The sequence below is a fragment of the Engraulis encrasicolus genome, chromosome 10 (genome assembly GCF_034702125.1).
Source record: "Engraulis encrasicolus isolate BLACKSEA-1 chromosome 10, IST_EnEncr_1.0, whole genome shotgun sequence".
Classification (NCBI taxonomy): domain Eukaryota; kingdom Metazoa; phylum Chordata; class Actinopteri; order Clupeiformes; family Engraulidae; genus Engraulis; species Engraulis encrasicolus.
In genome coordinates, this window is record NC_085866.1 from 48,510,222 (window position 1) to 48,531,642 (window position 21,421).

Genomic DNA, 21,421 nt, shown 5'->3' on the forward strand with positions numbered 1-21,421 from the left:
TACGTTTATTTTACCTTCATTAATAACTTTTAATTTGAAATAAATGTGGTAACCCGGATGTTTTCACCATGCATTTATTTTGAGAAAAAAAATCCTCAGGTCTGCTGCTACAGCAGGACTAGCCGAATAAATTGTTGTATCGTAGGCTGCGCTCACCACTCTCCTGTCATACACTGGGCTTGACAGTGAAGCAAAACAACGCAGTTTTATTACGACAGGGTAGACGGGAAAGTGATTTTGTGAGTTTTAAATGGTATTTGCCTTTTACAGGTTAAAAGGCCGATTCCTGTGCTTGATGTGGAACATACACCTGCAAGGAAGTCGACACCTGTGCCAGAGCACCATGCACCGTTATCTGGTTTGACATTGACTAGAGAGGACACCGGAATTTAAAGGGCGGTTTAAGTGCCAGTGAAGTGTCATGGTGTTAATTGTGTTTTGACGAACACAGCTATGATGGAATACGAGGAGGACACCTTGCCCGATGATGCTTGCGGGGATGGGCACCCGCTAAAGCTGTCTCCTCGCCCCCCTCCTTACCGAGTTAACATCCAGAAGAGCAATGTGTGCTCAAGAGCCTACTTTGTGGTGGTCATGGTGTTCTTCCATCTTTACATAATCAACGTCATTGCTCTACTTCTGTACGTTCACTACAATACTGGGGAAGTCAGGTCCGGTGAGGAATCGGCCACGGATACCAGCAGTAGGAACACCCACCATCCTCCTCTTGATCCGCATCCCCATCATCCTTCCGATTCGGACCTGAACCTTGAGCTGTCATATCGTCTCCCTCGCTTGGAGGGAATTCGGGTGAGGAAATCTTGTTGTATTGGAACATTTGACTTGAACGAATCATTTTGTTATAGGGTTTGGGCACTTTACCCAAATGTAGGGCCACATAGTAGTCTAGAAGATGTAGATTTTTGTAAGCTTCTCACCTAGTAGGCCTACCAAAATGTGTTTCATGTCACAACATGTAAATTACATATTTCCGAATTTGTCCTTGAAAATAGGAATAACTTTCACTCATAATGTGTCAAATCACGTTGAATAATTTTCATGTAGCCTATTGAAACCATACCAGTACCTCAGCATGACTAGACAGTGTGGGGTAACATTTCCCATTTGTGGTTTATACCTTAACATTTCTTTTTCTACATGGCAAGGTGTGGAAGTGCAGCGTCACTATGAATGACCCACTTTTCTGTGAATGCAGGTGGGTCACGTGCAGAGAGTGTCGCTGGTGGATGATCGAGCCCATGAGATGCGCACCCTGAGTCTCAAACCTCTTCTGTTCGGTGAGATTTGATTTGCTCGACTGCACCCATCACCACCTCTCTCTCTCTCTCTCTCTCTCTCTCTCTCTCTCTCTCTCTCTCTCTCTCTCTCTCTCTCTCACAGACACACACACACATACACACTCTGGTGTTGCCACCTGTCCAGGTTTTTCCTGATTGTCCAGGATTTTAATGACCTGTGCAGGAAGAAAAGGAAAAAACTTTCCAGGACAATGAAGCCATTCTGATACCATTGCGTACAAGCAAAAAAGTCGATTGAGTTTGTATTGTCCAGGACTTTTTTTAAGACGGAGGTGGCAACACACACGCACACGCACACGCACACACACACGCACACCACAAAGACACCACAAAGACATCATACCACACTATGCAGCGGAACACTAGACATCGCAACCTCAATAAATCGCACTTCACCACACAACTCAACCCAAACAACCCTACACTACACCACAATACAACACATCATTCCCAATGTGGAATGAACATCCAGTCTTGGACACAGGACAGCTGTGCAATGCTATGAAGAAGGGGGAGATAACGATTCAGGCTAAGACACAAAGCTAAACAGATGACAGTCAGTAAGGCGTTAAGAAAATGCAGATATTCAGGTTAGTCAAACAAAGCCAGGTGGAAAAGTAGAGTCCATAGTCATTTATAAAAAGTATTTATTGTCATTACTCTTTCTTTAAAAAAAATGCAAAATGGCACAGAAAATATTATGTACATCAGTGATATTCAGTTTGCAGCAACACCAATTGCAACAGCAGCCTCTACTGTTTAGTGCTCAGAATTGCAGGGTGGTAAATGCAGGCCTTACCTACGTATTTCATTTTCGTCTTTTCGCACGCTCATCCCTTATCAGCAGAGGATGGACAACCTGGATTGCAAAAGTTAGTCCTTCTGGCTGTGCTGTCAACAACAGGTGATTTCACCAAGTGTCGACGTCGCCTAAGGATCCACAATTCAGTGAATTGGCTAGAACAAATATGTAGCAGGACTCTCTAAACATGGAATGGCCACCTCTATGCATCAGCTGCGTATACCACACATAACACTATTTCAATCCTCTTCAAGAGAAGACTCCCCCTTCTCCCGCCCGCCACCCTAGAGCAGAATCCTCCCATCTCCCTCCGCCCATCCTCTTCCCCACTCTACCCCCGACAACGGTGGCTCTTCCACTTGCGTGCCGCCTGGTTCAGGTGCCGCTGGCGCTTGGACCAGCTGTAGGCCCGGGTGACCAGCAGGCGGTTGCCTGTTACCGTGCCCGTGAGCAGGAAGGTGCCGCCGTCCGGGTGGTGCCGGCTCAGGTTGCCCACGCAGGTGGCGTCCCTCTCCAGCCAGAGCAGCAGGCGCCCCCGCATCTCCCCGCCCAGCAGCGGGCCGTGCTTCAGCACCTCCACCCGCGAGCCCAGAGAGAACTGGGCCACCGCAGACACGCTGGAGTTCAGCTTGGTCAGGCGAAGCTTCACCACTAGGGGGAGGGAGACCAGAGAGAGAGAGGGTGCAGGCCAGGGATGGAGATCAGATGGAGATTAGATGTGGAGGAGAGAGGGAAAATGTGGCTTAGTTATCATTATCATTTTTACATGGCTGAAAGATCACAAGCCATGGTGCCTGACAGGGATTGATTTTAAAGTAGGTTATACCAAATATTCGCTTCACCATGGGGAGAGGATAGCGAGAAGAATGTGACTTTTGTTGCAATTTTCAGGGTTCAAGGTTGTTTAATTGATCACTTCCCTCTTCGCTGTATGCGCAGAATGACATGCACTGGACTAGGACACTATTGAATATTGGTAATACACACTAACAATAGGATAATTTAGAGAAATGCTGTACTTAATCATCAGGATTCTGCTGCTGTACTTATCAAAACTAGACAATTTATGTCACAATTTGCCATCTGTAATCACACTCTAAAATGACGATCACAAATCTGGAAGAGAAAGCAAAGAAAAGGAAAACGACCAAGAACACACTTCCTTACCAAAGTCGCTTCTGCAGAAGATCTCCAGCAGCTCTTTGGGTGAGGTGGCCTCCTGTAGCTCACAGTCCCTACAGCTGGCCTGGGGAATGGCTGTAACACAGCATACATTAGTTAATAAATTATAATACATAATTAATGTGTGGTAAATAAATGGTCATTATTAAATAATTATAATTTGTTTAACTGTTAAATTTTAATAAATTGTTCTTGTCAACACTTTTATTGCTGATAGTAAAAAGATACAGTAATATTATTGAGGTTAGTAAATGAAATGACAAACAAACAGGCCTTCATTGGTTTGGCATATCAATACCTTGGATGATTAAAAATGGAAGATCAAGAACATGTATTGATGTCACAGTGAGGAGTGTACTGCATGGTCGTGTGTGTGTGGATGGGTGAAAAATGAACAGCGTGTGTTATTGTTTCTAATTGTGATTAGCATTGATGCATCTTGCCGCTATGACCCATTACCCCATCATCCATAGCAATAGTTGTGTATACATGTCCCTGTGTGTGTATCATTGAATCTGTGCATGCCCATCGTACCCCATCGTCCATTGCTAGTGTTGTTGGACTGTGCCACAGAGGAGATGCACATGAGGTGGTCGAGGGGGAACTGGTCGCAGTGCAGGATCCGGGGCCAGGGGTAGCCATAGCAGCTCATGATGGGGGCACAGCTGTCCCTCACGCTCTCACACAGGCTGCGGCACGGGGAGATCACCCTGATGTATGTGGTATCGGAAACAAAGAGGACAAGCAGGGCGGAGGACAGGAGTTAATGAATGGATTATCCAGATGATCCATCAGAATATCAAAGCCGGTGACAGGAAGAGAGGTGCCACACCCAATCAAAAGTCATACGGAATGAATAACCTCATCAAAACACAACATATTTTTAACTGAGCCATGCCATACATCCAATAACTAATATTTAAAGCAATTCAATCTATAACTGTGATAATTCCAACCAATACAAATTTTAAATACCGGTGTGTATTTTTTCCTGGATTATCATTTGCTTTCAAATAACAAAACTGTTTTAACATGCTTTCAAAACACACAGCAGAAAGGCTTTGAGTTAGTATCACTAAGCTAATGTCAGTCAGTGACTGATAGTACAGTTGAATTTGAGAGCTTGTACTGTATGTATTGACACAGCAAAACTTTTTTGTGTTGGGGGGGGGGGGGAATTCTGTTCAGAAACCAGATTTTATGCAGATGCAGATGTTGGGTACACTGATAAAGCAATGGTGAAATTGTCAGCCAATCACCGTATTATACAGTATATCTAACCTCTTCCCATTACTTTTCAAAGTTTACCAGCCTTAGCCTGGTGAAAACATCCTATCCTGGTGCCTGTGTGTGTATGTACACAAAATTGTATTGAAGCCTTACAACAACACCACATAATAATAGACTTAGTAAGTCTTACAGACCATCATACTCAGTCACCATTTAATGCCAATCAGTTCCTACCTGTTGTGGCAGAATTTATACTAGACACTGACAAATAAATGTTGAAATTCTTAGCTAAAGAGTAACCTATTTTTATCTACCAAGAACTTTTTGAAATTTACTGATAATACTGAAAAATGGTAACAAATACAGCACGTCACAAAACTTACACCCATCTGTTTGTATATATATGCATTTGATGGTTGGCCGGTTCCTTACCTGTCGATAAGAACTGCAAACAAGTTGACACCTAGACCTAGACTATGTATGAATTTGTGCATCAAATCAAACCTCCCTGGAAGAAGAGGTTTATACCGGTTATATATTTATATCAATGGGACCTTCCTGGTTGAATATAGGTCAAATAAAATAAAATGTAAGTCAATTTTTTTTAATATCACATCGTCATACACAGTCGCCATTCAGTGTATATCGCCGTCAGTTTGTCCCTTACCTGTCGAGGCAGACGGGCGCGAAGAGCGAGCAGAGGAAGATGCGGGCATGCGGGTGGCACTGGCGGGCCAAGAGGGGCAGCCAGCTGGCGCTCTGGTGCACGGCCTCACCCGGCGTCTCGTGGCCCAGCAGGTTGGGCAGCCGCATGCTGTCGTAGCCCAGGCCCTGGCACAGGGCCATGTTGCTGGGGATGGGCACGCAGCGCGAGGCCGACCGCGGATCCCACTGCCCGCCGTCCAGCACCGAACCTGAGACCGGTGCTGATAGTGAGGGATGCAGGAGTGGTAGTAGTGGTAGTAGTAGTAGAGAGTACAGCATCGAAGTGGTAAACATGTACATTATCCAAAGTACCAGGAGAGGGGTGTATGAGAAGTGATGGTGTGTTGGTATGTTAGCGTATCTGTGTGTGTTTGTTGGAGGGAATATCTCCAGGTCGGATGCATATATACTGTCTTGTGAATGGTCACCTCTATGGGTGGGGCTTCTGTGGTGTGGGTGTGTGCATTTGGAGTTGTGATGGGATTGCTTTTGAGTATCTACTCTCAATATACATGCCCTTTTTTTAACAGGGGCCATGAAATGTCCTCCATTCTCTCTGATATACTTTTTCCCATAATGAATGACTTGTCTAGCTTGCCAGACACGTTGGCTCTGTTGTGTAGTGCTATACAATTCCTTCACATTTATATGAGTGCAGGACCACTGACTGCTTTGGCTGGACCCTGGAACAAAGTTATTTGAAAGGGCCCCCCCACACAATACACAATGTTATGAGGACCCAGTTCTGAGGCCCCTCTCTCCCTGGGCCTTTGACGACTTACCCCTTTGTCCCTCCCTGTTGGCTTTCTTAAATGATTGGGTGACGAATAGCCCACTCTGCTGTGTGTGTGAGTGCGTGTGCTTGTCAGAGTTATTCTTGTCCTGCTGTGAGAATAACCTGATTTCTGCCCAGACCGGCGTATACTTCCTCTCTGCTCTCTTCCCGTGGTCCCCAGGGAATACCAATACCGTGCTCTCCCCCTTACACACACACACACACACACACACACACACACACACACACACACACACACACACACACACACACACACACACACACACACACACACACACACACACACACACACACACACACACACACACACAATGCCACTCGCTTAATGAGCAATGAAAGCTTTACAAGAGCACAGTAGCCAGCCGGTGGCCTTTCCGGAAACATCAAATTAACTAATTAATGTGTGTGTGTGTGTGTATGTGTGTGTGAGAGAGAGAGGGAGGGAGTGTGTGTGTGTGTGCGCAAAAGCCAGGCCAGGGGAAAGACCAAGGACGATGGGATAAAACTACTAGCTAATGCTCTTGAAACTCGTGCCGTCTCATCAGTTCTCTTTCAGAAGAATAATTGGGGCCCTTAGTAGCGGCCCATTTCATATCAACCTGTCTCATTTGCACCTAGGAAGTGGCCCTTACACACGCGCGCGCGCGCAAACGCACACACACACACAATTCTAAATTCCCTTTATAAACAATTACCAAGGGCAGTGATTCCCAACCAGGGGTACATGTACCTCAAGGGGTATGTTTGCACACCTCAGGACGTACGTAATAAGACATTTATGGCGTGTAGTCACATTGGGATAGAGGAAAAGATGTAGAGCATGAGTGAGGGGGGTACTTATCATGTGACAAAATGGCTTAAGGGGTATGCAGGACAAAGAAGGTTGGGATGCGCTGACTAAGGGGTCTGTGGACTGTTGACATAAACACCTGTTTGTCAACCCATGCGTGTGTGTGTGTACTGTACATGTGATTCAAGTGGCTTGTTCTGGGATGCCTGGTGATACGAATGGCTTAACTTGGCCATGCTTTTGCTGTCAGTATGTGGCACGACATATTGGGCATTGTCACAATGTAATCATCACGTCATTAAAGGGGGCAATTGTCAAATAAATAAAAAGAATCACAGCTAATGGCTCTCGTCCAGCTCTGAAGTCTAATGAGGCTTATCACCTGGCTGGGTGGTGTTGATTGCATAATAAAAGGTATTCAATGAGAAGTGTGATCCCCTGAAAACTGATGATCCCTCTCTTTTTCACTTCAAAGTCAAAGTGCTCTATCCAGTCTATCAGCTCCATAAAGGATCAAGGACAATAATCCCGCCAAGCCATTGTCACCTGGGCTGGCAGCACCAAGATAAATAGATTTCTGATGAATACACCATTAATTTAGCTCTGAAGATACTGACTAATCCATCCCACACCCTCTACCCCGAATCCTTCCCTCTCCCCTCTGCACACCGTTGCACAAAGAACCGATCTTGAAATTATTATAATCTGTGTGGGGTTTTTTACCTCCGCCAAGGAGGTAATGTTTTCGGTCGTGTTTGTATGTCTGTCTGTCTGTCTATTTGTTTGTTTGTTTGTCAGCAGCACAACTCAAAAACTAATCATCGGATATGGACGAAACTTTGTGGGTTTGTTGATAATGACCCAAGGAACAAGTGATTAAATTGTGGTGGTGACCCAGATCATGAACCGGAACAAGGACTTTTTTAAAGATTCTGTCAGCAGGATAACTAAAAAACGAATCAACCGATTTGGACGAAACTTTGTGGAGTTGTTAGTAATGACCCAAGGTACAAGTGATTCAATTCTGGTGGTGATCCGGATCACGAACCGGAACCAGGACTTTTCAAAAGATTCTTCACCATCTAGATGCCCCCTAGTGATCAGAAATTGAATTGCGGGGACTCAGGACTTAGGGTGTAACATAGTCAAATGTATCAAGCAGCTCCCTTGGCGGAGGTCTGCGCTCTCTGAGTGCTTCTAGTTATAGATGTGTTTTTTCCTTTTAGTGTATTAGTGTTATTTTGCAATATGGAATGTATTGCTCCTACATGCGAGACAAATTCCACTTTGGGCAATAAACATCCATCCATCCATCCACCTGAGCCGATAAGAGGCTATTCACAGGATGGCTATTCACATGATGCCATGAAGTGTGCAACTAGTGTTGGCCCATAGATATGCACACTAGATATTGTGTTGAGCCTTTTCCTGTGTCCGAACCCTGGGCGCGACCCTCTTGGTGCGGTGTCCTGTGTTTTTCATTGATGATGTGTCACCTCCACCAACAGTGTAGGTGGACAGGATAGTATTTGTGTCGCCTTGTTGTCACCAATTGACTGCAGCGATATCGGCTAAACATGGTGACGATCTGACTTGAGCCGTTCATTCCAATACAGAGGAGTGATCAATGCAGAATCTAGTGTTCATATCTATGGTGTTGGTCAAAGATACTGGTATCACACAGCAGTAGGATCAGGTTTTGACCGCAGCATAGTAATCTTAATGTGTGTGTGTTTGTGTGTGTTATGTCGTGTCGCGTGTTCCAGAGATCCCCGGCTTCCTGTCTGTGGAGGAGAGCAGTGTGGTGATGCAGCTGGCCCAGCTGAAGGGCCTCACCCACAGCTCCCCCGCGGGGCCCCTGGAGGGGCCCGACGAGCAGCTCAGCCAGGATGAGCTCTTCGGCCTGCTAGACCTCAACCAGGACGGCCTGCTCCAGAGAGACGAGGTGCGAAACAATAACACAGATACATTTTTAGTTGTTACATGGTGCTGTTTGACACTCAAGGTAACCAAGATGATTTAAGAAAATAATTAAGCTAAGTATTTGTAAATCTCTTGGATCTCTTTCATATGCTGTCTTGGTACATCACACCAACACTGCTAAAGAAGGGACTAGCAGGACCCTTGCTACTGGAAAGCATGACGGAAAGAGAGCAAAACTTGGTGAAGTGGAATCAGCTTGAGTAGAGAAAGAATAAAGCATGCATCAGTATATGGTTGGAACAAGATTTTTTTTACCGTATGTAGTCTTCTATTTTGGCAGGAAGCAAGACATTTTGTCACATGAAAAAAATGGTGCTATTTAGTCTACCAGTCTTCTATCTTCGGCTCCTGTATTTATTTATGATGCAAACTCTGCAAATGACTGCAAACTTTTTTGACCGAATACTGTATGCATTTACTGCTTTTGGGTTTTTTGCGTATCTTTTAATAGGAAGAAGCTTCACGTTTTGTCACAAGACATCAAAGGTGCTATTCAGTCGAACCTCCAGTCTCAACTCAGTCTTTATGCACTGTAGTTGCTGCATCTTGGCTCCCTAGAGCAGCATAATAATAATATGCTTGTCCTGTCTTCACAAACGGCGATCTTAGTCCCAAACTGTTCTCCATCATTGTCCCTCTGCAAGCTACAAAGCGGATTCCAAAAAAGTTGGGACACTTTGTATTTTGTGAATAAAATCAAAATTGTGGCATTTTCAAAACATTCAATATGTTAATAAGGTAGAACATCATATACAGACAACATATCAGTTGTTAAAGTCAAACAGAATTATTGTTTTGAGGTAAGTATGTGGTCATTTAAAATTTCACCCTTGCAACAAATCCCAAAAAAGTTGGGACAGGGCCAATAAAATGCTTTTTTATATAGGATAAGACTTAACACAACACAAGGGATGAGACTGAACAGTTGAATACTTTGACTGATGGCATAATTTCATTCAAAAAATAAATATTTTGATGTGCGAGACATGATTTCAGCAGCTCAATTGATAGGTGTGTTCTTCAACTTGTTTACCTTTTTGTTTTGCTTAATATTTGGCATATCCTGACTGTAAGAAAACAATTTTGTGACATGTTTACTCTTATGATGGAACCACACTGTTAGAACATAGAAGAGATTGACATTTGCCACCATTATGGGGCAATATCTAAAGGCGGTGCTCCAAAATATAATGCCTTGGTAGCTATGTATGCTGTTTAAAGTCTGTATATATCATTCAACATTCATTTTAATGCTCTACATGAGCAAGAAGACCATAACCAAGGCACCTTTGCACCCCCTTACCATCATATATGCTCTCTTTAAGACTGAAAACTAAACCAAGCTGAAGTATTGATTTTCTATATAACCTGGAGGGTGCATGACTCCTAGATTTTAAAAAAGGATGAAATATTTTCCATTCTGTAATCAGAGGACAGGTTCACATGTCTCCTAGGTCCATCTAGAATGAGCTTCCCGCATGCAACACTGTTTAATGTCTGCATCATGTGCATTAATCAAGTGTTGTGTTTATGGTCATTTTTTTCGAGAGCTGTCATTGTTGGAGTGTCATAGTTTGCTTATTGACGACGAGTATGTCATGATCTCATAACTCATGCAATGATTAAACAGAAATCTATATTACGGAAATAGGCCTTATATGCCTGCAATTTTGATAATTCAATCTTTCTGTGTAATAGATAAGTAATTAGCCCCTCAAAATCTTCGCTTCTGAGTGCCACAGCCTCTCTGTGAAGGTATTTTATTTGTGCATTCATGTTGGCAGTCAATATAGTTCCTTTTAAAATATTCTTCCTTGTGTTATTTTTAGAATTATCCAACTATTACAACATGTTTTGGCCCTGTCCCAACTTTTTTGAGATTTGTTGCATGGGTCAAATTTGAAATGATAACATAATTACCTCAAAACAATAATTCTGCTTGACTTTAACAACTGATATGTTGTCGGTACATAATGCTCTACCTTATTAACATATTGGATGTTTTGAAAATGCCAGCATTTTTATTTTATTCACAACATACAAAGTGTCCCAACTTTTTCGGAATCCGCTTGTACCTGCTGCTACAAGATCAATTTCATCCCTCTCAAATTGTGAAGATTTGTTTTTACTTTTTCCGAGAGCGCTTCTCCTCGTAACAAAACTAACTCCACTCACCAAAACTTTCCTGCACCCTCCTGGCCGCACTAACATTACTGAACATTACTGTTTACTTTTCTTTCTCTGTATTCCTACAGACTTTTGTAGCTTGTCTGTTTTGTAAGTCGCTTTTATAAATGTAATAGAAGTTACATGAATAATATAAATTATAAGTAATATAAGAGAAAGAGTCCGTTGCTTTGGATAAACGCGTCCAAAGTGTAATAAAAGGATGCAAGGATTTTATCCATTACACACGTAGACATACTAATATAACAGTGAAATGACTAATGTATTCAATAATTATGTAATGTTGTGTTGTGTTTTATTGTGTTATGTAATGTAAGTTAATGTAATGTAATGTGTGTGACCCAGATCCTGAGTCTCTCCCACTCTCCGGACACGACCTTTCTGAACTCACGCCACCTCCGGGAACTCCACACTGAGCTGGAGGCTAAACCATCTGGTAAGAACCATAGAAAGAGTGTGTGTGTGTGTGTGTGTGTGTGTGTGTGTGTGTGTGTGTGTGTGTGTGTGTGTGTGTGTGTGTGTGTGTGTGTGTGTGTGTGTGTGTGTGTGTGTGTGTGTGTGTGTGTGTGTGTGTGTGTGTGTGTGTCCACGAGGTGTGTTAAAGGATGAAATAGACGAAAAGAGAGAGCGAGAGACTGTGTGTGACAGAGCACCCCATCCAGCCTTCACACTGAGGTTTCCGGTCCTGTACAGTTATTACTCATTAAAATCTAATTGTTGGGTAGGGGGCAAAGCCAACCCGGATTCCTCCCCCTCCCTAAAGCCTCTCAACACATACACACGCACAAGCACACACTTGACACACACAAGACCTGACCCAGGGATATCCGGCACCTTGCCCCCCACCCCATACATGCGCGCAGGGCACCCTTCCGGCTTCCCTCTGCCATTGTTGGGGTGCACTTGGTTCCGCTGGTCGGGAACCAAGGAGAACAAGCGGCCACTGACCCGAGAGTAATGCACAGACGGGTGTAATGGACTTATGTCCACTGCCCCCACCGGAAGGCAAATGGGTTCCAATTAAGTTATTAGGTTATACACACACTCAATTTCTGTGTGGGCATGTGCGTGCGTGTTTAATATGAGAAGTCTTGTCTGTATTTAGGTCAATATAGTGTATAGTGAACATACCGGTATGAATTACTATGAGCTTATACAATGATAATACAATTTGAGTTAACACGTTTTTGCACATTTGAATTTGTTGTATTGTGTGGCCGTGTGTTTGTGTAGGTGTTTTATCCCTTGAGGACTTCAGGCGTGTGACTGGCAGTGTGTTGCAGAAGGAGGGGTCTGCAGGATCAGACGCAGGGGACAGGTGGACACAGCGCCGGCACAAGAGCACACATGCACGCCTGCACCTGGGAACTGGAGCTCACCGCACACTCCAGAACATCAGAACCAGGTACTGTTCACACACACACACACACACACCTAAGATACAAAGCTCATCCCACACCCAAGAACATCAGAACCAGGTACGGTACACACACACACACACGCACCCACCATCTGAGATACAAGTCTCACTCCATCAGGTAAGCATATCTTCATATATTTAAAGGAACACTCCACCTCATTTCAGGAAATTGCTCATGTGTAGTAGTTTAGCGCTGGTAAGATATGAGAATACGTAGGATTTTTTTTCTTTCTTTGTTTGCATTGCATTTCCTAGTTTAACAGTGTAGCCATATTAAGCGTAGCAATGGAAGTCTATGGTACCAAATAAACAGTCATCAAATACACTTTTAAAATGAATGTAAAATTCACCAGAGGGCAAAAAGGCTATATAATTCTGTCCAGTGAACACTTGTGGCTTGAACCTAATGGAACCATTTACTTCCAGTCATTATAATAATAAATCTAAGTACTGGACACACCGAGAAGAAAATGATACACACATTCAGGTGTAATACTTGGAGACACTACAAATATTATGTGAAAATAATAAAAAAGGGTGGACTGTTTCTTTAATGCATGTCAACCAGCAGAGGTCGGCGTGGCATGTTGTCCATCCTCCCTGATGCTTCATTCAGATGTGCCACTGGCTTATCTAGAAGTAGCATGGCTTTGACCTCACTTGATAGCATATCCTCTCCCGTATGAGAGGTCGCCAGTTTGAGACCAGTTTGGGTCTGCTACAGGATGACCTTGGTTTACACACACACACACACACACACACACACACACACACACACACACACACACACACACACACACACACACACACACACACACACACACACACACACACACACACACACACACACACACACACACACACAGGCGCTGTACACATGCAAGTACTGCTGCACTAGTCACTGGATAAAAGGGCTCTAGAATATCAGACAGCTTACAGTATCAGGTATTCCAAAGCATCAGTGTCGACTGCCCTCTCTCTCTCTCTCTCTCTCTCTTTCTTTCTTTCTTTCTTTCTTTCTTTCTCTCTCTTTCTCTCTCTTTCTCTCTCTCTCTCTCGCTCCTGCTCTCTCTCTCTCTCTCTCTCTCTCTCTCTCTCTCTCTCTCTCTCTCTCTCTCTCTCTCTCTCTCTCTCTCTCTCTCTCTCTCTCTCTGTGTTGTGTGGGATAAGTGTTTCTAGGTACAGTACAGTGCTCATATGTTTACATACCCTGGCAGAATATATGCTTTCGTAACAATTCCTCATAGAATATGAAGGATTACACAAAACCTTTTTTTTCACTCATTGCTAGTGACTGGCTAAAGACGTTTATTAGCAATCATCTGTGTTTACTCTTTCAAAATCAGAATAACAGCACAAACTACCCAAATTACCCTGATCAAAAGTTTACATACTGCCCTGTTTAACATCATTGACAGCTTTTAATCATTAGTAATAGTTATGGATAATTCTCTTAATCTTCTCAGATGGCAAAATCTCTGACTGTTCTCCAAATGGTAGTGTTAATAGTAGCTGAAAAATGTTCCATATTGATCTAATTTTTCCAAATGACCTTGTCCTAGGCTTTGTGACGCTTGTCACTATGCTATTTGGTGTATCATAAGCAAAATAACATGTTTGCATTTTCATAGTAATGACTTTCTGCTGGCAACCCCCAACAGACCATCTTTTCTCAAGTGCCTCTTTGCTGTACAGTTTGAAACTTTTTTTTCATGTTGTCCTGTATTTCACCTGAAGTTATTTTTTGGTTATCCTATGCCTCCTGAACAACTTCCCTCACTATTATGGTTGAGATTTTGTTCGATCTACCTGCCAATGGCTTGATTCCATTGCTTGATTCCAACCAAAGCCATGTTACACTTCTGAATTGAAATTTCAACAGTGCCAACTGACATTCTGAATTTGTTTGATGCTTTTTGTGTGCCTTTCCTGTTTCATAGAGTTCAGGTTTTTTTTTTCCTTTCCAGTTTCATAGAGTTCAATTATCTGCCCCAAAATACCCTTTTGACAAATCTTTTACTTTCTTCATGATGTAGAACATGAAAACTGAAGCACTGACTTGAGGGATGCAAGGTTCTCTCAGGAGTCCAACTACTCACTGATCTTTTATGCACAATCAAATCACAAGACAACACTTAGAAGTGAAGATGGTTAACTGTAATGGCCATTCAGACCCACTTGTGTGAAATTGTATGATTGTCATCAGCCTCAATCACCAGGGTATGTAAACTTATGATCAAGCTTATTTGGGTAGTTTCTGCTATTATTATTATTATTAAAAACTAAAACCAGTTTCTTTACAATAGATGGCTTCATTCAAACAATAGTCATAAGTGATAAGCAAAGAGAGTTATATTCTCTGAAAAATTGCTAAAAAAAAGAAGAAAATATTCTACTGGGGTATGTAAATATATGAACACCACTGGTGTACATTTGACCACAGTAGACTAAGCAGAAGTCTGCCCCCGTCCTCTTAGACCTTTAATCAAGTGAAACAGGAGCAAATGACTCTCTCTTCTCATTAATAAAACATGGCTTCTGTTCATTAAAAGGCCTTTAAGTGTGTTGGCCTGCCAACGCCAAAAGGGTACATGCTGTAACGGCACAATACAGTATGTGAAATATTGATTTCTTTTTAGCACTTTAATTATGATCATTGATGTACTCAAATGAGTTGTAGACTGTATTGCCTGGCATTAACGCACGCATACACTTCATTGTTACACCTCAGTGTTAAAGTAACACCTACATGTAACTACATGTACCTGTATTTCTTGATTAGCTCTGTAAAAGTGTGCCCTGAGGGTCAAGAGATTGAGATCGTACAGAACGTCTTTTAGGAGCTTGCTTGAAAGTGTTTACAGGGTCTTTCTAGCCCTTCAGAAGTCTGCCTCAGTTCTGAGCTGATGTGCAATACTAATACCATTGGCCACTAGAGGGTGTAGCTGTGAGCTGTAGACCATTTTTGTCTACAATATACTGAACGAAGTAACGGGACGCTGTCATCATCTCTTCAGCAAGTACACATCAGAGATCTCAGCCCAGGAAGTTTACTGTAACTTAACTCAGGGGTTCCCAAACTTAACCATGGCAAGAACTATTCACGCTACTAGTGTGCGTCACGTCACGGCTGCGTGGGTAACGTGACTAACGTCATATGAGAGCGACGGGTCCTGCTCATCCTTCAAGTGGAGCTTGCAGCGTTGTGTGAAATTGCACAGATCTGCCGAGAACCAGATTAACCGTGACCTGGATGAATTGACATGTTTATTTTTTTATTATTATTTACAATGTGTTTGTCCATCTCTCTGTGTTCTCCCCAAACATGCCGTCCTATCAGAGTGACCCGTCTGTCTCACCTGCCCTCCTCATTGGTGGAGCTGAGTGAGCCGTTGGAGGTGGTGCGCTATGAGCTGGGTGGCTATAGCCACGCCCACTACGACAGCAGCTCCGCCCACCCAGACACCAGCTGTGCACACACTCACCTGGCAGCCAACACCTCCACACTGCACCAGGTCCCCTGCAGGTGGGTCCTATACTGTGTGTCTGTAACAAGTCTATTCAGTTAGACCAGGGGTGGGGAACCTATGTCTTGAAGGCCACTTACGGCACTTGAGCCAGTCTTATCCGGCCCCTGAACATAATTTTATTGCAGTTTTACATGAAATATAATGTGTTTTGTAAAGATGTAGAATGACTTGCAATACAATTCAGTTATATTTCCAGGGGACTTAGAGAACGTGGGGTCTGTTATAAAGGTGCCCGCTCTCAATACAAGCTCACAGTGCAGGGGGAAGTCCTGCCTTGTATTGTGTTCATAAGACAGCCCTTAGAGGACTTCATGAAATTTGAAGTGGTCTCTCAAATGAGAAGGGTTTCCCACCCCTGAGCTAGATAATCAGAGAGACTGAACATTGTAAAGTAGTATGGGATGAATGATGAAAATCGTCCCTTAAATGGTGAGTTACGTGTTTTAGAAATCGAAGAAATGAGACTTAAAAATAAGTAATTGGGTGCAATGCTTACAGTACACTGTGTGCAAGTCACAGGCATGGTCTTACTAATTATCAGTGGTGCTCATCATGTTAGTTACAGGACTGGAAACACTGGCATTGTGGAAACACTGCGCTGTTTGTGTGGAGGTGTGTACACTTAAAACGGCACTGCTTTTCAAGCAATCATGCCGTCACTTAACTGCTTACAGCTGATCTCTAATTGTCTTGGGTCACTTCATTGGTGCTGATGATTGTGCATGTTAACAAGGGTTTGCTCCACTACCTGTCTGTGGAATACCTACTACAGCATAATGAGCAGTGTCTAATAATACTAATAATGCAATGCAATACTAATATTACTATTTGTCACTGAGTCTCACATTCTCTTAAGCCTTCTGCATTGTCATATGTATTACGGTATGGCCAGGCCTATATATACTCACTTTTTTGTCTATGGTGCTTCCTTCCTTTCCTTGCTCGATACTCTACAATTTAACCCGTTTTCACCTTTGTCGCATTACCTTTCAACTTACAATCAAAACACAGACCTATGTCATAAGAAAAGAAATAAAATGAAATGAAAATGAACATCTTAAAATGGTAACGTATTGGCCCTTCCGTGGCCTAAGAGTAGGGCACTACCTTACTACGCCGGCGACCCGGGTTTGATTCCGACCTGGGTAATTCTTCCCCGTCTCTCCCCACTCGTTTCCTGTCCCTCTGTCACTAACCTGTCTGAAATAAAGCACAAAAGCTACCAGCCCCACACACACACATATACACACACACACACACAGACAAAAGAAAATATTCAAATGGTAACGTATTGATGACATGCTGTGTGGTCGGGTTGGCAGGTACATGACCGTGCTGCTGCATCTGAATGCAGTGGAGAGCGGGGGAGAGACCAGCTTCCCCGTGGCCGACAACAGGACCTACGAGGAGGAGGTGAGGGGTCCCCACCAGACATTCCTCTACGCTACACACTCAGTACACGCATGTATAGTGTAGACTCGGACCGACCTGTCGCGGTGTAAAAGGAGAGGTGTGTTATGGGTATGTCAGCCCACAGACAGCAGCATGATATAACATTTCACACTACACTCAAATATGTGTTACATGCATGCGAGACAGTATCTTGTTGCCATTGCTTAGTTTCTTGACATCCCAACTCAGCCTTCTCTCCGTGCATGTATGTGTGTATGTGTGTGTATCTGTGTGTGTGTGTGTGTATCCTTGTGTGTGTTTGCTAGGCGCTGGGTGATCTGGCACAGCAATATTGTGACAAGGGCAATTTGAAAGTGAAGCCAGCAGCAGGCACGGCTCTTCTCTGGTACAATCACCTGTCAGACGGCTACGGTAAGGTTGCCATTGCATCATTCATCATGACGCTTATTGTGTGTGCGTGTTTGTGCATTTGCATAATACGTATATTGGGTGGGGGAAAGACGGAATAGGCCTTCACAGAGGTTTTCACTGTAGTTGGCGATCGTGGGGAAAATGTATTTCTGTCAGTCATCAGTGTTGTTTATTGTCATTAAATAAACTACTTACTACGTACATATTGCATACTTACAGGATAATCATAGGATGGCAATGAAATTACAATGGTTACCTTCTCTTGAGAAACTGATATGAGCGCATGGAGTTACCCTGTCCAATATTAAATAATTCAGCATCATATCGAACATTAAAAAAAGAGATAAAAATGGATATCATGAAAGCTTTGCTAATTGTTTGATTGCACCTCTGTCCGTTGAGCCGTGTTAAAGACTAGTTTGTCTGTCGTGTTGCTGGTTTCAGGTTGGATGGGGGAGCTGGATGAGTTCTCTCTGCACGGTGACTGCGTGGTGACACGCGGCCCAAAGTGGACCGGCAGCGTCTGGGTCAACCTGGACCCGGACCAGCAGAGGCAGGCCCACTACCAGCGCCTGGTCTCCCGCCAACCAGACAGCCAAACCCTGCACTCTCGTCACAGTAACCACGTCCACCAGGACTTGTGAGCGCCGCTAGAAAAACACTCAAATCCCTCAAATGTCCTCAGTTGAGGAAACGGAAGCTTATTTGCTGTTTTTTATGCCATGGTTCGAGGATTTTTTAAAAATCAGTTCATGTCTTTTTGTGGTTCATTCGAATGTTCGAATCATTCCCTACCCAGATTTACATGTTTAACAATTTTAAGGATGTTTGTGTGTTCTCCACGTCATTGGTTTACAATGTTGTCGTTGTTTTTTTCACTGTGTGTGGTTTACAATTTATGCAGTGCACTGAGCATTTTATTCACTCATTCCTTTATTTATATATCATTTTTGAATGTTTGTTTATTATTTTTTCAGATTCTTTTAAGAATGTATCGAATTACTTGTAAAAAGTTTGGAGTATAATGGTATTTAAATGAGTATTAATTAAAGATACGTTATAAATCATTAAACTGTTATTTATTCTGAAAAAAGACCAGAGTTGTCCTTTTCCTCAATTATTGACTGCAGTATATATTTTGTCCACAGTATGGCGCCAGTGATATGACTATCATTCAGTCTTTGTGTGCGTCCATGGAGAATTACGTTTGACAAGAGAAGTTTCTCAGTGCGAACGTCTTTCAAGACTGACAGCTACATCATTTCTACTGGGGACATGATGTCGTGCAACAGTCAATACCTCGCCCTGTAGGCTAATATTTTCACGTAGTAGGCTACTCTGTTAGGCCGAAACGGCAATAGCCTAATAACTACCGCCTGTGTATTTGGGTCACTCGTCTCATGACTGTCACCAATAATATTAGGCCCATTATGATCTCATTCGATGGGGAAGGCCTGGAAACTGAGCATCCTTGTCACAATGGTGATATCATAATTGAATCAACATTCTTCTCGACTGTTCCATACTGAATAGAATGTCTGAAAGAAGTCAGGGGAGAATTCCCTGGCTGACCACGGGAGTGCACAGGTAGGCAAACTCCTGAAACTCACATTTTCTTTCTTTATTGTTTTCGGTAGCTGAGGTGCCATAGTTTTGGCAACAGGTTTACGCACAGTATAAATTCATGACACGAACATCATTTTTGGTCATGATATTAACCCTAACGGATTGTAGCTTAGACGAAGTTATTTTAAAATAGGCCTAAGTAGGCCTACCCGGAAAATCTCATACATCGTACTGATTCAGCCTTTCACTGAAGTTTATTGCGAATTCCTTTCCGCCTAGGAACAAGCAGGTGCATCTCCGATCTTGCTCCAGTTGGGTTGTGCGCGTCCTAGCTTGTGGTAGCCTATTGAGTTTGCCTATTGAATATGTGGAGTGAATGGCATAACCCGTCACAAGGTTAGAGCCATAGCCAAGTCCCGAGCCCTCACGCTCCAGCCTCAGGATCGGACGTGTGTTACTGAAGGCTGTGAATGGCACTTTCGAACCAAGTGCGTCACGCCCTATTGTTCTCAGATCAGTTTGGTAGTTTACGTTTTAACATTCAACCGGGGACGATACTGATACATCCAGTGCTCCAAGGAGGTTCTTGTGTCAACACTTATCTCATCACAAGGTGGACTGCGTTTGACAGGATAGCGTATAACATTTTAAACGGTGCAGAGGAACGCTCTTTGATTAGCCAATCACAACGCTGGAATATGCGCAAGTAGGGGGGCGCTCCAGCGCTCGGCTGACCGGGGTTCGCATTCTCACCGATGGAGCGAGACAGTAGCGACGTTCACCACGTCCATCTCTCAGACACCTGATTAATCAACAAAAACAGCGGACGCCTCTAGACTTGCTATCATTTTCCTTTAACCTTCATCCATGCGATTCTTCAGGCTTACCTTCAAGTGCTTTGTCGACTGCTTCTGAATCCCATGACTCCAGCGAGTGTCTTCGACGCACTGAAAATATTCCATATTGGATTCTGAAACATCGCCGACGATCAAATTTATAACCCTTTCCTAAGACGATAATTACGATCAAGAGCAAACGTTAGCCAACCTAAAACTGAAGAACTGAAAAACGCGTCAGTTTCTGAGACGCTAACATCCATTCCATCTTTTTAACAATAAATCACTGGACTACACGCTAACACCCGCTATTTATTCAGAGCAGCATGTCGCCTGAAGTGGGCGAGGAACCAAGTAAGCATTTGTTATTATTATTATTATTATTATTATTATTATTATTATTATTATTATTATTCCTCGACAAAGTGGGGGTGTTGCTGTTTGACTAGAGGGTGAGACATCCCTAGACAGGTTCCCATTCATTTCTTTACCACTAATTTAACTGGACACTGGATTGCAAGATCTGTCTGCATGCAGGTGATGGTGAAAGTGGGGCGTTTTATAAACGTGCAATAATGGAATATCAGACTAAACGTACAGTAGCCTTGGTTACTAATTTCAATCATAACGTCAGCGTACCATTGAATGGCATCCAAGCATGAATGGTTAAGTGCCTGGGTACCATTGTTAGCTGCCGTTATGATGCCATGTGCCCATGCGTACTGTAGCCTACAACTGCACCTGCCACTGCATTCCAAAAATGACTTCACTGCTGAGGGGAGCCAAAATATTGCAGGGCCAAGACTTTAAACATCCCTGATTAAAAGAGAGACTCAAGAAGTTGTGTTTTTGTTAAAGTCCACCCTACTTAGGTATGCCTTCCCACATTCCTTATAATAGAGGGGTATCGAGGAGAGAGGGAGAGAGACAGGCAAGTAGTTTATTCGTTTACTTCTCTCCCTCTCTCCTCTCTGCTCTCTCAAGCGCTCGCTCTCTCTCTCTCTCTCTCTTCCTCTCTCTCTCTCTCCATCCGCCTCTCCACTCTTGCAAACCGCTCTGATCTGGAATGAACTGCCTACCTAGCTTGCATCCAGATTGGAGTGGTTGACACTGATGTCATAGGAACCGCAATGGACTGATGAATTTGAGAGTCCATGTTTATGGTACCAGTGGAAGGAGATGAAGCTTTTGTGTGTGTCTGTGTGTCGTCTGGTCAGTGTCTGTCTGTCTTGCCTGTCTGTCAGGGTGAGT

The 21,421-nt window shown here is 43.3% G+C and overlaps 3 protein-coding genes across 5 annotated transcripts in view; 2 read left to right on the forward strand and 1 right to left on the reverse strand.

The window, feature by feature from the left end:
* The first annotated feature begins 93 nt into the window (after positions 1-93).
* Positions 94-18,863, forward strand: p4htma (prolyl 4-hydroxylase, transmembrane a). Its single transcript, XM_063209140.1, has 9 exons — positions 94-810; positions 1,217-1,298; positions 8,591-8,769; positions 11,340-11,430; positions 12,228-12,399; positions 15,755-15,940; positions 17,267-17,357; positions 17,663-17,768; positions 18,213-18,863. The coding sequence occupies exons 1-9, from the start codon at positions 454-456 to the stop codon at positions 18,410-18,412; spliced, it is 1,464 nt and encodes a 487-aa protein (XP_063065210.1). The 5' UTR covers positions 94-453; the 3' UTR covers positions 18,413-18,863.
* On the reverse strand, positions 1,977-5,866 carry LOC134457243 (secreted frizzled-related protein 5). The gene is made up of 4 exons (XM_063209141.1): positions 5,201-5,866; positions 3,838-4,013; positions 3,289-3,378; positions 1,977-2,772 (listed from the first exon to the last, which is right to left on the reverse strand). Exons 1-4 carry the CDS (start codon positions 5,773-5,775, stop codon positions 2,453-2,455), a joined length of 1,161 nt encoding a protein of 386 aa, XP_063065211.1. The 5' UTR covers positions 5,776-5,866; the 3' UTR covers positions 1,977-2,452.
* Positions 18,864-19,274: 411 nt separating the features above from the next.
* si:ch211-117c9.5 (sodium- and chloride-dependent creatine transporter 1) overlaps positions 19,275-21,421 on the forward strand; it is a 33,201-nt gene continuing 31,054 nt past the window's right edge. Inside the window, exon 1 of one of the 3 annotated variants that reach the window (XM_063209144.1) lies at positions 19,275-19,355. Coding sequence is in view for 1 of the 3 variants with exons in the window: in XM_063209142.1 (XP_063065212.1) it covers positions 20,497-20,524 (28 nt within the window). In the remaining 2 variants the exon portion in view is untranslated. Of the gene's footprint in view, positions 19,356-19,788; positions 20,525-21,421 lie in introns of those variants that run through there. The other 2 variants (XR_010036421.1, XM_063209142.1) reach the window with 2 other exon arrangements.